Source organism: Ambystoma mexicanum, chromosome 11 (genome assembly GCF_040938575.1).
Source record: "Ambystoma mexicanum isolate Mex_15411 chromosome 11, UKY_AmexF1_1, whole genome shotgun sequence".
Taxonomy (NCBI): Eukaryota; Metazoa; Chordata; class Amphibia; order Caudata; family Ambystomatidae; genus Ambystoma; species Ambystoma mexicanum.
In genome coordinates, this window is record NC_090934.1 from 1,463,942,085 (window position 1) to 1,463,955,411 (window position 13,327).

Consider the following 13,327-nt stretch of genomic DNA (forward strand, 5'->3'; position numbering starts at 1 on the left):
GGGGGGCAACTCACTGCTGTGTTTCCCGCTTCCGTTCCTTTTCCTTCAGCTCCTCGCCCCCCTACATTGGAACTCCCTACCTCTCCATATGCGTTCTATCTCCTCCTACCCCTCCTTCAAATCTCATCATCTTCGTCCTCCTTCCTGACCCTCCTTTCACTCCATTCTTACTCTCCTCCAATTCTCTCATTCCTTGTCCTCAGCTAATTGTTGTGCATAATGTTAATGATTGTAATTTTCTTGTAGTAATGTAAAGCGATATATAAAAATTAATAAATACAACTTGCCATCTTACTTCCAAGCAGACTCTGCCCCCCAAACAACTGACATCAATTGCTTTAGGACTTCATGAAGCTGACCCAGCAAATCGCAGATCCTAACAAACACTTTGCAACAGCATATGTGAGCCATTAGACTCGCCCCAAAGGAACGGGGTCTACAGGAAATCTTCCCCAGAAAACTAGGTTCCTATAAAAAAAATAAAAAAAAATTAAAATCCAGCCGACCAGGCCCCACACTCTTTTCTCGCAATAGACCAGCATTTGCGTAACGAGCCAGTGATGTACCAAAATACTATTTCTGCAGCATTAAAAGAAAGCACAAACTCTAACATTTCTCATGGGAGCAACGGGGTGTATTGTGCCCCCCGTGTGTGGATAGCTTACTCACGCCACATGCTCTTCTATATAAAGGCCTTTGTCATACCAACAAAAAAAAGCAAGCAGAAAACCACCACATACTGAGAAACCTTTATTATCAAAGAGTGGCTGGTATTAGGTCTATGCTATTTTTAGACCATCAGAAAAAAAACAATTCAGCAAAAACAAAGGTTTGTGTGGCCCATTTTTGCTGCACCATCCCCCCTTTAGAATCTGCATTGAAATCATCTTTTCAGACAAAGTGCATTTTTTAATGTCCAACCACACATTGCACAGTACATAAATAGTGACACTGTAAAAATGCCCCCTTATTTACAGGTATAATATATATTTCCATATAATATATAAAACTTTATATTAAATCTAGGTAGGTGATAATTTGGGATAGTCTGTGTGGCGGTCCTGTTATCGGTGTGTGCGGAGTAGGATCTCCAGCCAGCAAGGGCAAGAGGTGATGAACTGGCGGGAGTAACAGGGCCCCCAGCCCTTGGCAAAGCTGATTCGGACACTGTTCGGGTCATACGGCCCATCCGTGTAGCCCAGCTCGCTGGCACGGCGTGCAAGAACCGGCCGCTCATAGTCAAACACTTTGGCAGAGTAGCCAGGTGGCACTTTGCGCACAACCAGGCCACGGCCGTCGATGGCGTCCAGTGTTGGGGAGTTGACGAAGACTGGATGCTCGCTGCGGTTGTACGCCCAGACGCCGTCTGGTTCACGGCTTAGCACTATGCCTTGGCCGATCTTGCTTCGTGTCCGCCGCACTGCCTCGCTGCGGTGCTGCAGGTGCAGCTGGCCCAGGCATAGGCCGCTGCCTTGAGGTAGGTCGTAGAAGATGCTGAGGCATGGCTCGTGCGCGGCGTAGAGACGGCCCACGCGCGTTCGGTGCTCCCAGTAGGCCACGCTGCACCAGTGGCTCCGTTTCGTGCCGGTGGTTGGCGACATCGCAGCATCTGCGGAACAGGAAGAAAAGTGGTGAGGATCAGGTGGTTCCCAAATGACACATCCACTGCAGGCAATGTGGCTAGCTGCCGACCTGTCTGGTCAGCCATTACTACAAGAATCCCAATTGCATGCATCTAGTTAAACAAAGCTATATTTCTAACACTAAATTCTCCACGCAACCACAATATCCAACCAGTACACAAATTTGCTTTATTTATGCCATGCCATTACCAGGGCAAACCCTTCTACAGTGAACAGTGTCCCTCTGTTCACAGATACACATAACCAGAGGGGGTGTGGGTGAAGGATAGGGCTGGAAGAACAGGGGGCAGGTGGCAAAGGGTTTGCAAGAAGAGGACTGCAGCCTTGGACCGGGAGGTGGTGCATGGACAATGACCTGGGACTTGAGAAAGCCATCCTAAAGGAGATGTTAGGGGCATTTGGATAGGTGGGGCAAAGTTTCATGTATACCAGGTCCTGATATTCTAATAGAAATCTGTTGTGCCAGCCCAGATGAAAGTAAACTGTAGCAATGGACACTAACCATCAGGAGTGCTTTAAGATGGGGGTATTGCCGTCAGAGTGAAAGCGAGCCGGCCAGGTATGTGGCGGTGGAGACGTATTCCGAGTTTATGACTCCGGTGCATGGACACGTGCTGGTGCTTGTAGACAAGCCCTATTCACGACCTTGGAAGAAGAAACATGAAATCCTTGCTCTTTGCAGAAAGCTACAGGCTACCATTAGGTGTTTGTGATCTGTCCAGGGTTTTAGAAATCAGCAGGATTATTTTAGTATCCATGCAGAATTCTGGACTTTGCTTTAAGCTCTGTGATGAACCTGCCCAAAATCATTCCTGAACAAAAGCAGGGCCTGGCCACAACCCTGGTGCACTCCCACATTGATAGGACAGGGTGGCGAAGCATTGTCACCCTGGCCACACCAAACTACTGCCAAGTTGTCATACTATAAAATCATTATTCAAAATCTAAAGAGCAGGGTGAAGCCCCAAGTGTCACATTTAAGTCGATAAAAGCGACACAGAGCAACTTTTCTATAGGTCACAAATTCATGGCGAATCAAAGAAAGTCTGAAAACAACCTGCTTTATCCAAATATTGATTTAGGTTATTGTTTAAAGCTCGTACCCCCACCCCCGTTTAGGAACTGCATAACCAAGGCCGAGGTCAAGTTGAAAATGACCAGCCTGCCATAAAAGGTGCCTCGCCACCACAATTACACACACACGCGCTTACTCGCCAAGACTCAGTTTGCGCTCCAGACAGTGAGTAGATGCTAAATTGATATTAAACTGCCAAACCTTTGCCTGCACAAAGATCTAGTCAAATTGGCTAATTAAGGCAGAACTACGGGATTAGCCCCCCCCTCTATGCCCCCCCCCACCGCGACCGTTACAAGCCCCGATACCCAAAGAGAAGAAATCTAAAAGCTGCTAGGACAAAGATAATGGGGATCATAACAATTCAAAAAACAAAAAGTTGGGAAATTCTTTACGCTTGATCTTCACCTTCAGTTCAATTAGATCCTTCAAGAGCGTAACATACATACGCATTAAGAGTATGGTCTTGTGCTAAATGTGCGGGGGGAGGGGGCAGAGAAGCTGAGGTGGCCCTTTTAGCAGGTACCCTTTGTTCCCATTTTCCCTTCTCCCCGAACCTGCTCAATTTTTCCACCAGAAGGACTGTCCCCTACTTTCTCTCTTCTCCCGGTCTCACATCTGATCTGGTTCTCGCTCCGTCTCCTCCTCCCTTTCCTCACCCCCTCAGTCAGCCCTCGCCCCTCAACAGCTCCCTTCTCCCCCTTCCCCCACTATCTCCCAACTGGCTATTTTCCTCCTCTCTCACCACTGACCAGCCGCCCCTTCCTTCTCCACTGTGTGGCAAGCGTTAAAGTACAGTACATTTTGCTCTCACGTGCGGTGTGGAGGACTCCATGCTCTCCCTGTACCCCGAAAAAGGCCTCCAGAGCGGCGCACAACCTCCAAGTGGCCTGCTTGTGAATGGTCATTCATGAGCTGAAACCTTTTATCAGGGGTGGGTGTGAACTTTAGTGCTTGGGCGGTCCTAGGGGCATTACCAAGCAAGTCGTTCCCTCTGCCAGTGGTTTCCACGTCTCATCTCCTGCATGATGCGGTGTGGCACGAGTTAGGCGAACTGGCATCTCTCCAACCTACGAACCCCTTTAAAATTCAGCGCTGCCCATTAGATAGAAGGACGTGTACTGTTTCACCCCATGCCTTCTGTGCCCGTGTGCGAGGAGTACAGGGAAATGTAATGGCAACATGGCGGCACTATGGTTCGGAACATAGAGTGTCTGACTGAAGTCAGGAGGATCTTGGTCGCGCTTCGGCTGGTGCGTCTTCAGCAGGGTCACTCCGAAGGAGGATGGGCTGTTCTGGAGGCAGCCTAAGCTGGAAACCTTTACTGGAGAGGTATTGATCGCCTATTAGTACACCCCCCCCCCACCCCATTTCGGTAAAGGGTTCTACACAGGGGACCATAATAGCCAGCGCACGTACTGGAAAGCTCAGTCTTAAATCATTTACAACAGGTCTTACCCCATTTACTGTGCAGGGGATCCGTCATGGTGTGGCCATATTGGATCAAGAAATGATTTGGAAAGTGTAAATAGGTTTTTCATGTGGTAAGACCTGTGCCACCTGATTTAAGCTCCAGCTTTCAGTTACACGGGCTTGCCGTGATCACCCCCAGTGTAGAACCACCAGCCCTAGAGATAAGGGGTGGGGGGGGGGGCATCTACCACTTTTACTCCCGAAAAATAGGAAAAGCCTCCCAAAACATAAACACAGGGAGTAAAACTACTCCCAATAAAAAATAGGAAAGACGCACAGAACCTCATGCCCCTCTTTTCACCCACACAGCTCCATGGATAGGTTTGGACCACTAGTGCCGTAGTCCCACAGGAAGGAAGCATAATTTCACCTGCTTTGGAAGAGGTAAACGTGGAGTCTTTAATGTGCACGAATAACTGCAAAGAAATCAGTATTCCAAAAATATTTCCAGTTAAAACATTACTAGCTTTTAAAATGCGCTCATTGGGAATTGGACTTACATTTTTACCCCCCAAAAAATAATTTTACTCCTAATTTTAACAAATGGCGAGTCAATTACTCCCACTCCCAGATCTTATCTGGAGCACTGAGAACCTCCTTACCAAGACGGGGTATTATTTTGGTGGCTATACTCCTCTCCAATACAGGTTTACTTCATGAGCCAGGGGTTAAGAAGACCGACCCGTTACCCATAAATGGGAAGGGGGGCATAGAGTGTGGGGGAGAGGTAGAGAAATCAGTTAGCAAGCCCAGTAGGAATAGGCCAGAGAAGTGCCAGGCAGGAAGTTGCCTTCCACTTCCTGTACCATTTGCAAACATGCACCCTTCATTCATTGCCCCTTTACCATGACCATGAGGTGCCTGGAGCCGATGAGGTGGGGATTTCTGGGGTCACAGTCATGCAAAGATGCAGTTAACTTGTTTAAGAAGAAATCACAAAATTGCATTTATTTACTCTGCATTAGTAAGGAGCTTATACATCAAGTAAATTGTGTTTCTAAGCACCCACAAGGCAGCAGGGAAGGAACATGGGACCTAAAGGCTAACGGTGAAGAGAAAGAAAGAGGCGGTCCTACTAGGCCTTGTGAGCATTCAGAACGTGCAAGTGCAGAGAGAGAGAGAGGGAGAGGGAGGGAAGCGATGAGGGAGGCGGGGGGCAGGGGGAAGTGCTAGGAGTTCCACTGGTGAAGTGCTAGGAGGTAAGTTGCAAGCAGTTAAGTGCCTGGCAGAGATCACTTGGTAAGAGTGGTCAACTGACGCCAATAATAAGTGCACGCCTGTGAGACAGCACAGGCCAGTGGGCACCTAAAGGCGAGTGCTGGGAGTGGGCGGAAGCTGGAGGCGATTGGGTGGGTGGGGCAGGACCCAGAAGGACACAAGCGGCCTGGTCACCTATCTCAGCTACTGCAGTGTTTAGCAATGGATGGAGAGGGGGAAGGGGAGGTGAAAAGGTCAGTCTTAAGAGATTACAGAATTTGAGGAGACCCAGCTCAAGACAGAGGTAGGGGGAGGCTCTTCCAGAGGAGGGAGTCAGCCGAGGAGAGATCTGCCACCAACCCACTGCTTAGAAAAGTGCCTGACCTGCAGAGAGTTGGCGCTAGAGGAGCATAAGGATCTGGAGAGAGAGTATTTAATAAGAGCAAGTTCTAGATAGCGTGGTTCCCCGGCCCCAGGAAGCCTTATGGATGATGCAGAGGGATATGAATTGGACCCTTGCAGCAACCGGCAGTCTGTGGAGGGATTTTAGGGCTGGAGAGATACGCTGCCTGGGCTTGAGTCCAAGAAGAAGTCTTGCTACCCTACTCTGGATAAGGTGGAGGGGCAGAGAGAAAAATAGCGTAGGTTAAGGAAGAGATTGTTGTAGTCCAGCCTAGAGAGAACCAGAGCTCTAGAGACATTGAGCTTCCGGGGGAAGTGAGGAAAGGAAGGATTCCTTTGAGGAGGTGGAGTTGAAAGGGGGCCTTCTTGGCAAGGTCCTGGATGGGAGGGATGAAGAAAAGAGGACTCCAAGGTTTTTGGCTTCAGATGAAGGATAAGGGGGAGCTCCCATAGAGGGAGACCATAGTGAGTAGAAGGAGGGAGCTGAAGCCCCAATGGGAAGGATCTCAGTCTTGCAGGCATTGAGGCAGAGGTCATTGGAGGTACACCAGGACTGGATGGCAGAAAGGCAGTTGGGAATGATGGAGGAAGCAAGGAGAGGATCAGAGGAAAGTTTTAAGAAGAGTTGTGTGCCATCGGTATAACACTGGAAGTAAGGGGAGAAAGTGGCAATAAGGTGTGCAAGCGGGGCAAGATGGATGTTAAAGAGCCAGGGAGAGAGGTTGAGCCCTGGGGAACTCCACAGACTGAAGGCTGTGGGAGAGGAGAAAGAGCCCAGGATAACTTGGGGTGTATGGTCAGTGAGGAAGGGGGTCAGCTAGTCCAGTGCCCGCTCTGAGATACCCAGGGTAAATCAAGAGATGCGAGCAGATCTTCACATGTGTTCAGGAGAGCAGCTTGCATGCCTCTGGATGCTCGGAATCCAGGCAACCAACAAGCTCAGTATGCTGGGTCAGTTGGGGGTATACCAACTTCTCCACGAGTTTCCCCAAGGAAGGGGATGCTAGAGGTGGGGCGGTAGTTAGCCGGACACAAGCGGTTGATTAAAGGATTTTTTCAGGAGGGAGCGTACAAGTGAGTTCTTGCAGGAAGAGGGGAAAGACTGAGTAGCAAGAGAGTGATTACAGAAATTAGCAAGTGAAGGGGCAAGGGAGCCGATTTTGTCCTTAATAGTTCTGAAAGAACAGGGGTGCGGAGACCGGTTTGGAGGAGACCTTCATAGAGCGGACAGCTCTAGTTACCTCACTGGAAGTGATATGAGAGAAAGGCAGAGGGAGGATGGGAGGCCATAGGTGGCAGGGGGATGGGGGAGGAGAGGGAGAAAGGGAAGAGTGCTCAGGATGTCCTGAGTTTTTGCAGTGACGCGAGTGGTCAATGCATTGCAGAGGGTCTGAGAGGGAAGAGGCGAGGTGGAGACTGCGCAAGGGTTGGCTAGTTTCTTTCAGATTTTAAAGAGTTCAGCCGTGTTGTTGGAAGCACCAGAGATGCGCGCCTAGATGTAGGCCCTTTTCATGGAATGGAAAGTTGTTCTCGTCTTTGGAGAAGGCAACAGGCCAGTGTGTTAGAGGGTGAGCCGGAGGTCTGCCACTTCCGAGCCCTACCAGGGGTTACATTTGGGGGCATGTTTCAGGCGGATCCTCATGACTGGGGCAAGAACTTAGAGAGTGTTAGTGATGGCAAGATGGAGGTTGCTGAGAGCGGAGTCAGAGGTAGGGGCTGCAGTGGGGGGAAAAGGGTGGGATGAAGGTGGATGCCAAGGCAGCAGCTGACACTTGTTTCATTGGGCGGATGTCTCTGAACAAGGTTGGAAGAGTTGGGGGAGGTGCGGACAGGTGGCAGAGAGGACCCAGGTGAGAGGAGAGGAGGGAGTGTTCTGACCAAGAGAGTAATTAGTAAATGTCAAAATGCCTAATATTTAGGAGGACCGTCTATATTAGTTGGAAACCAAAATATTTGTTTGCTTGAAACATTTCAGTATAAAGGATTTCCATGTTGAAAAGAGGTGTGTACTTCTGTAAAGGGTGCTTTTCGGTACCGCCATTGACCCACTGCTGGGTTTCTCGTTCATCGGGTTCTGCTCGTTTGCTTAGGTTCAGATATCCACGTATCCAGCTGTTCACGGGACTAAATTATTCTGCCCCAAAGAAACTGCTGATTTATGAATAGTAGTTTTGGAATGGCCACATCAGATCGGACCCCCAATTGTGTGTAAATGTGGGGTAGCTTGTGGGGCTGTTCGCTGCAAGGGACAGCTCGTCATTGAGGAACATGTGCTCATTCACCGCCGTCTAATTGTAAAATGCAAACCATCCAAGCAGTTAGATACTTCTCTTAAATTGTTTCTCAAAAAAAATGTCAAGCGAACAGGACATCAAATCAATCGCGAAGTAACAGCTGGCAATGCCCCACCCTGGGCTGTTTCCTAAACCAGAAAGATGATGCTTGGTGCCCATCTTACATGCCTATCAAGTGGCCAATCAGGATGCTGCTTCCTCAACCAGAAAGATGATGCTTGGTGCCCATCTTACATGCCTATCAAGTGGCCAATCAGGATGCTGCTTCCTCAACCAGAAAGATGCTTGGTGCCCATCTTACATGCCTACCAAGTGGCCAATCAGGATGCTGCTTCCTCAACCAGAAAGATGATGCTTGGTGCCCATCTTACATGCCTATCAAGTGGCCAATCAGGATGCTGCTTCCTCAACCAGAAAGATGATGCTTGGTGCCCATCTTACATGCCTATCAAGTGGCCAATCAGGATGCTGCTTCCTCAACCAGAAAGTCGATGCTTGGTGCCCATCTTACATGCCTATCAAGTGGCCAATCAGGATGCTGCTTCCTCAACCAGAAATATGATGCTTGGTGCCCATCTTACATGCCTATCAAGTGGCCAATCAGGATGCTGCTTCCTCAACCAGAAAGAGGATGCTTGGTGCCCATCTTACATGCCTATCAAGTGGCCAATCAGGATGCTGCTTCCTCAACCAGAAAGTCGATGCTTGGTGCCCATCTTACATGCCTATCAAGTGGCCAATCAGGATGCTGCTTCCTCAACCAGAAAGATGATGCTTGGTGCCCATCTTACATGCCTATCAAGTGGCCAATCAGGATGCTGCTTCCTCAACCAGAAAGATGATGCTTGGTGCCCATCTTACATGCCTATCTAGTGGCCAATCAGGTTGCTGCTTCCTCAACCAGAAAGATGATGCTTGGTGCCCATCTTACATGCCTATCTAGTGGCGAATCAGGATGCTGCTTCCTCAACCAGAAAGATGATGCTTGGTGCCCATCTTACACGCCTATCTAGTGGCCAATCAGGATGCTGCTTCCTCAACCAGAAAGATGATGCCCAGGAATAAGGACTGGGAAGCCACTCCTCACGCTGTGGCAGCCTCGTGCTACTCTGCCACGATAAAGGGACCTCATTGAACAGTGAGGTCTCCATGTGGCCACCATTCCACCTTTTTAGCAAATCAATCGGGACCTGTTTTCTCAATTTTGTACAAGATGGATTATTCACAGCTGCACAAGAGTTTCTAATTTTGCAATATTTGTATAGAAATAGTCGGGTTAGTTCAGAGTGCAAAAAGCTTAAGATAATCATAGCCCATTTCACTTACTATCGGAATTGTGTTTTTTCGTCAACCTCACCCAGGTGGTCTCCCACAAGTCGCCGAAAGCTTGATCTGCTTACATTCTAAACTGCCAGAAGCAGCTTGCTCAAATGTGCCACAGTGGTTTTACATGTTGTACAGTGATATATTTGTAAAGGGAGTGCATTTAAAGAACATGGCAGGACTTCGCGCTGCTGGCTGAGACGACACCATAAGCACTTTGGTTATAAATGAAAACCAAGCCCAAAGTCCAAGCAGAATAGGTGTTTGTTCTGGATATTTTCTTATGTATCTACTGGTCATTTTTTTAGGCGCTTATACAGGAGCCAAATACCGTTTCTAAACGCCCATACTAAACAGTATGGAATTTTCGGCATGTCCCACCCATAGTTGGAATAGTGAATGGCAGCCTGTGCCACTCCTAGTTGGACTCATGACCATGGCCTGCTTGGCATCCCGATGGCATTATACACGTTAGCATGTCCCGGCCCTAGACAGAATGGTTAATGCCATCATGTGCCACACTTCGATGAACCCGTGAACACTACCTGGAGTCGCATCTAGATAGAAATGGGATTGTTAGCGTGCCCTATACCTAATGTTAGCATGCCCCGCTTGTGTGTCACTCTGTACCCTGCTTTCCTGTTCCCCATGCTGTTGCTATATATATATATGTATCCCCCCTCCTGTGCTTTAAGCCCAGCCCCCTGCCATCCTGTTCACGTGCCTGGTCCCGGGTGTTTTAAAGAGAACCATCACATCACCACGATTCCTCTCTACTATACACCATCATTCAACTAGAGCGCAGCTATAGTCCTGACTAATTCGGCCTAGCTGTTCACATACGAATACTACCCCATGAACACCTCATCACCCTAATAACAAGCAGCTAGCCGAGCTCACATATGCGTCGTTCAGGCCTAATGCAGCCAGAGCCCAGACTGGGTGTCCACCCGCCAGACTGCACACATCCAACGGGTATCTCCAGCACCTCACCTAACGCTAGGATGCAGCTACCACAAGGCAATTACGTCAGCTGTACACATCTGGTGCACCCACACATCCTATGACACCCTCTCTACTGACCAGAGCTACGGTTCCCGAGGGCGTTAAACCTACCAGCGTTTTGAGGTCATACTAGCGATATATAGAGAGCGCTGTATAAATGCCATGCTCCACTTGAGTTTAAGGTATGCATTAAACGCACCACTTTGGTGGATATCTGCCGCAGGCGTGGCTATCCATTCACGCACTCTAGACTGCAGCTAGGACTATGACAAATTTGGTCTAACTGGTCACATAGCCACAGACTTGCCTCAACACCTCTGCCATTAGTAAGTGACAACTTACAACAAATTCGGTCTAGCTGGGTACATATCTAGTAAGTGACAACTTACAACAAATTCGGTCTAGCTGGGTACATATCTAGTATCCGACACTAGCGCCCTGTCATGACCTCCCACAGCACCCGTCCACATGCATAGCCTCTTGGGTTGCTTATTGGAGCCTAGCCAGCTCTCCTACGTCCTAATCTTGGCCAAATGCACACACGCATCTAAAGCCTCCTCTGAGAACTTTCCCACACGTGGACTTCGGTCACCAAGGGCGTTCCAACCACAAACCACATTGAGGCCATACAAATGGGAAAAGGCGCTATATAAAGGACTTCTGCAATCCATTTTGTTTTGGAACCACAATACTATTGAGGTTTGATGGTTTCTTTGGTAGATCACAACCCTCCTGAAGAGTGTACCCTGCCCTGGGCGCAGAGGCGACGGCAGTATACCTTTCCGGCTATGCCCGTTTCACCTTTAGGATTAGGAACACTGCAAGTTTATTATTCGTAGCGGCGGGCGGAGTTGGAGCTTCATGCACTACTCAGAATGGTCCACTTGCCAAGGGCTTAGAAGTTGGTGCCCACCACATTGTGGATGCCTCCTGCCTGGAGGTGCAGACCGCCAGAACACATCTGCAGGTGATTTCTAAAATCGGCAAAGAATACTCATAAATGTGCTCGGAAAATATGCGTTACATATGACTAACAAGGTCTTAAACATATGACCGGTGATGAATATTAAACAGACCATGAAATGAAAAAAGGAAGCTGAGTTACACCAATGATATAGTCAATAACAGGACAGGACCAGTACAGGACAACTGGCAGTGATGAAACTAAGATGAATAGGAGTGGCAAGAATAAAAAGGTGCAACACAGAACAGCATCTAGCAGAGCGAGCAGGGAAAGGACCATCCCTGGAGGATAGCTCAGTGGCAACGTGCTTGCCTTGGAAGCAAGGACAACGCATCGGCATTGGACGCCTCGTGATGTAGAACACCTCTCCCTTTCTGCCCCGGCCGTTCTTGCTCCCGAGTTGCCATGGACACAGCCGGCCCTCTGCTGAACTTGGTAGCGCCGCGGCTGGTTCTTTTCAACTTAGTCTCTGGTGGTTGGTGTTGCATTGCAACGGGTCCGTTTCATCTGCTTGCCTTGCACTTACTCAGCCTTCTAGGCACCAACATGCTCTCAAATAAGGGTCAAGTCCCCCAAAAAGATTGGGGAGTAATCCAACATATTTATTCATAGCATTTGTTACACGCCCAGACCCGGAGGTATCACGTTTGTATGTTACATAGAAAGCTTGTCTGGTTTACAGAAGGAGTTGCAATACAGGCAGAATTGGTTGCAGAATTAGTTACAATACAGACAAGGCATTTTGGGATACAAGACAGTTACACGCAGGCAGAAGTGTGCTCAGCGTGGCATGTTGGGGACACTACTGGTTTAAAATTTGTTGACGAGCCAGGTTTTGATAAGTCTCTTAACGTACTGGTGAGGGCTCATTTCTAATGTGCATAGGAAGGGAGTTCCAGATCTTAGGTGCAGCTACTGGGAAGCTGGCGCCCACTGCCCTAGAGCTATTGAACCTTGGGATAAATGTGTGTGCTGGAGCCCGATCCAACGGATCTAGTAGTACTTTTTTCAGTGACGAGGGGACATCATTGGTGAGACATATATGTGTGTGTGTGATCAGAGTCTTGAATAAGATTGGGGAGCCAATGTAATTTTCTCCTAATGTGATAAATACATTCATTTATTTTTAATCCAAAGGCTGCCCGTAAGGCTTTGTTGTTTAACAGTTGCAATTTGACCATATTGGTACTTGTGGTTCCCAGTAGGAGGATATTGCAATTATCATGTTTCGATAGTATCAGGGCTCGAGCTAGGGTGAGGCTGTTGTGTGGTGAGAAATTGGCGGCCGAGGGTGATGAGTTTGGCCGAGTAGGCAGTAGCGGAAGAGAGTGAACTGATGGGTTTAGTCATAGTAAGGTTGGCGTCTAGATAGACACCCAGTGTTTTGACCGGGGATGGATGTTCCGTCAATTCGTTATGGATGAATAGTCATCGTGAAGAGTTAGTCGGGGGGGGGGGGGGGGGGGGGGACCTACAAGGAGGATCTCTGTTTTTTCGTTGTTGAGGTACAGGCTGTTTGAGGCCATCCAATGTTGTATGATGGCATAGATCTTGATGGAGGCGGAATCTTGTTCATGGTCTCCCGTGATGAGGATCTGTGTATCGTCTGCAAAGTTGGTGTAGATGACTCCTATGGCAACAAGTGCTGCAAATCTGGAGTTTGGTATATGCGTTCTATAAGGTGGGTGATGGGCAGGATCCTTGAGGGACCACCAAGGGTACTGGGATAGGGTCAGTAGCCTCATCTCTGATGGATACTCTCGAGGTACGTTGCGATAGGAATTACTTGACCCATCAGGTGGCATCTGTAGAGAAGTTGAAGTTTTATGAAAGGGCATTGCATAGCTTATCATGGTCCACCAAGGCAAATGCAGCAGACAGATCGAGCAAGAGGAGAGGCACAATTTCCCAGAGTCTCTTACGATGGATTGTCTCTTTCTAGATTTTAAGG

At 48.6% G+C, this 13,327-nt stretch overlaps 1 protein-coding gene across 2 annotated transcripts in view; it reads right to left on the reverse strand.

The window, feature by feature from the left end:
- Window positions 1-737: 737 nt before the first annotated feature.
- SMAD6 (SMAD family member 6) overlaps window positions 738-13,327 on the reverse strand; it is a 136,786-nt gene continuing 124,196 nt past the window's right edge. For both annotated transcript variants that reach the window (XM_069625137.1, XM_069625136.1), the window contains one exon: window positions 738-1,609. In XM_069625137.1, coding sequence (XP_069481238.1) covers window positions 1,065-1,609 — 545 coding nt within the window. In that variant the 3' untranslated portion in view covers window positions 738-1,064. The remainder of the gene's footprint in view (window positions 1,610-13,327) is intronic.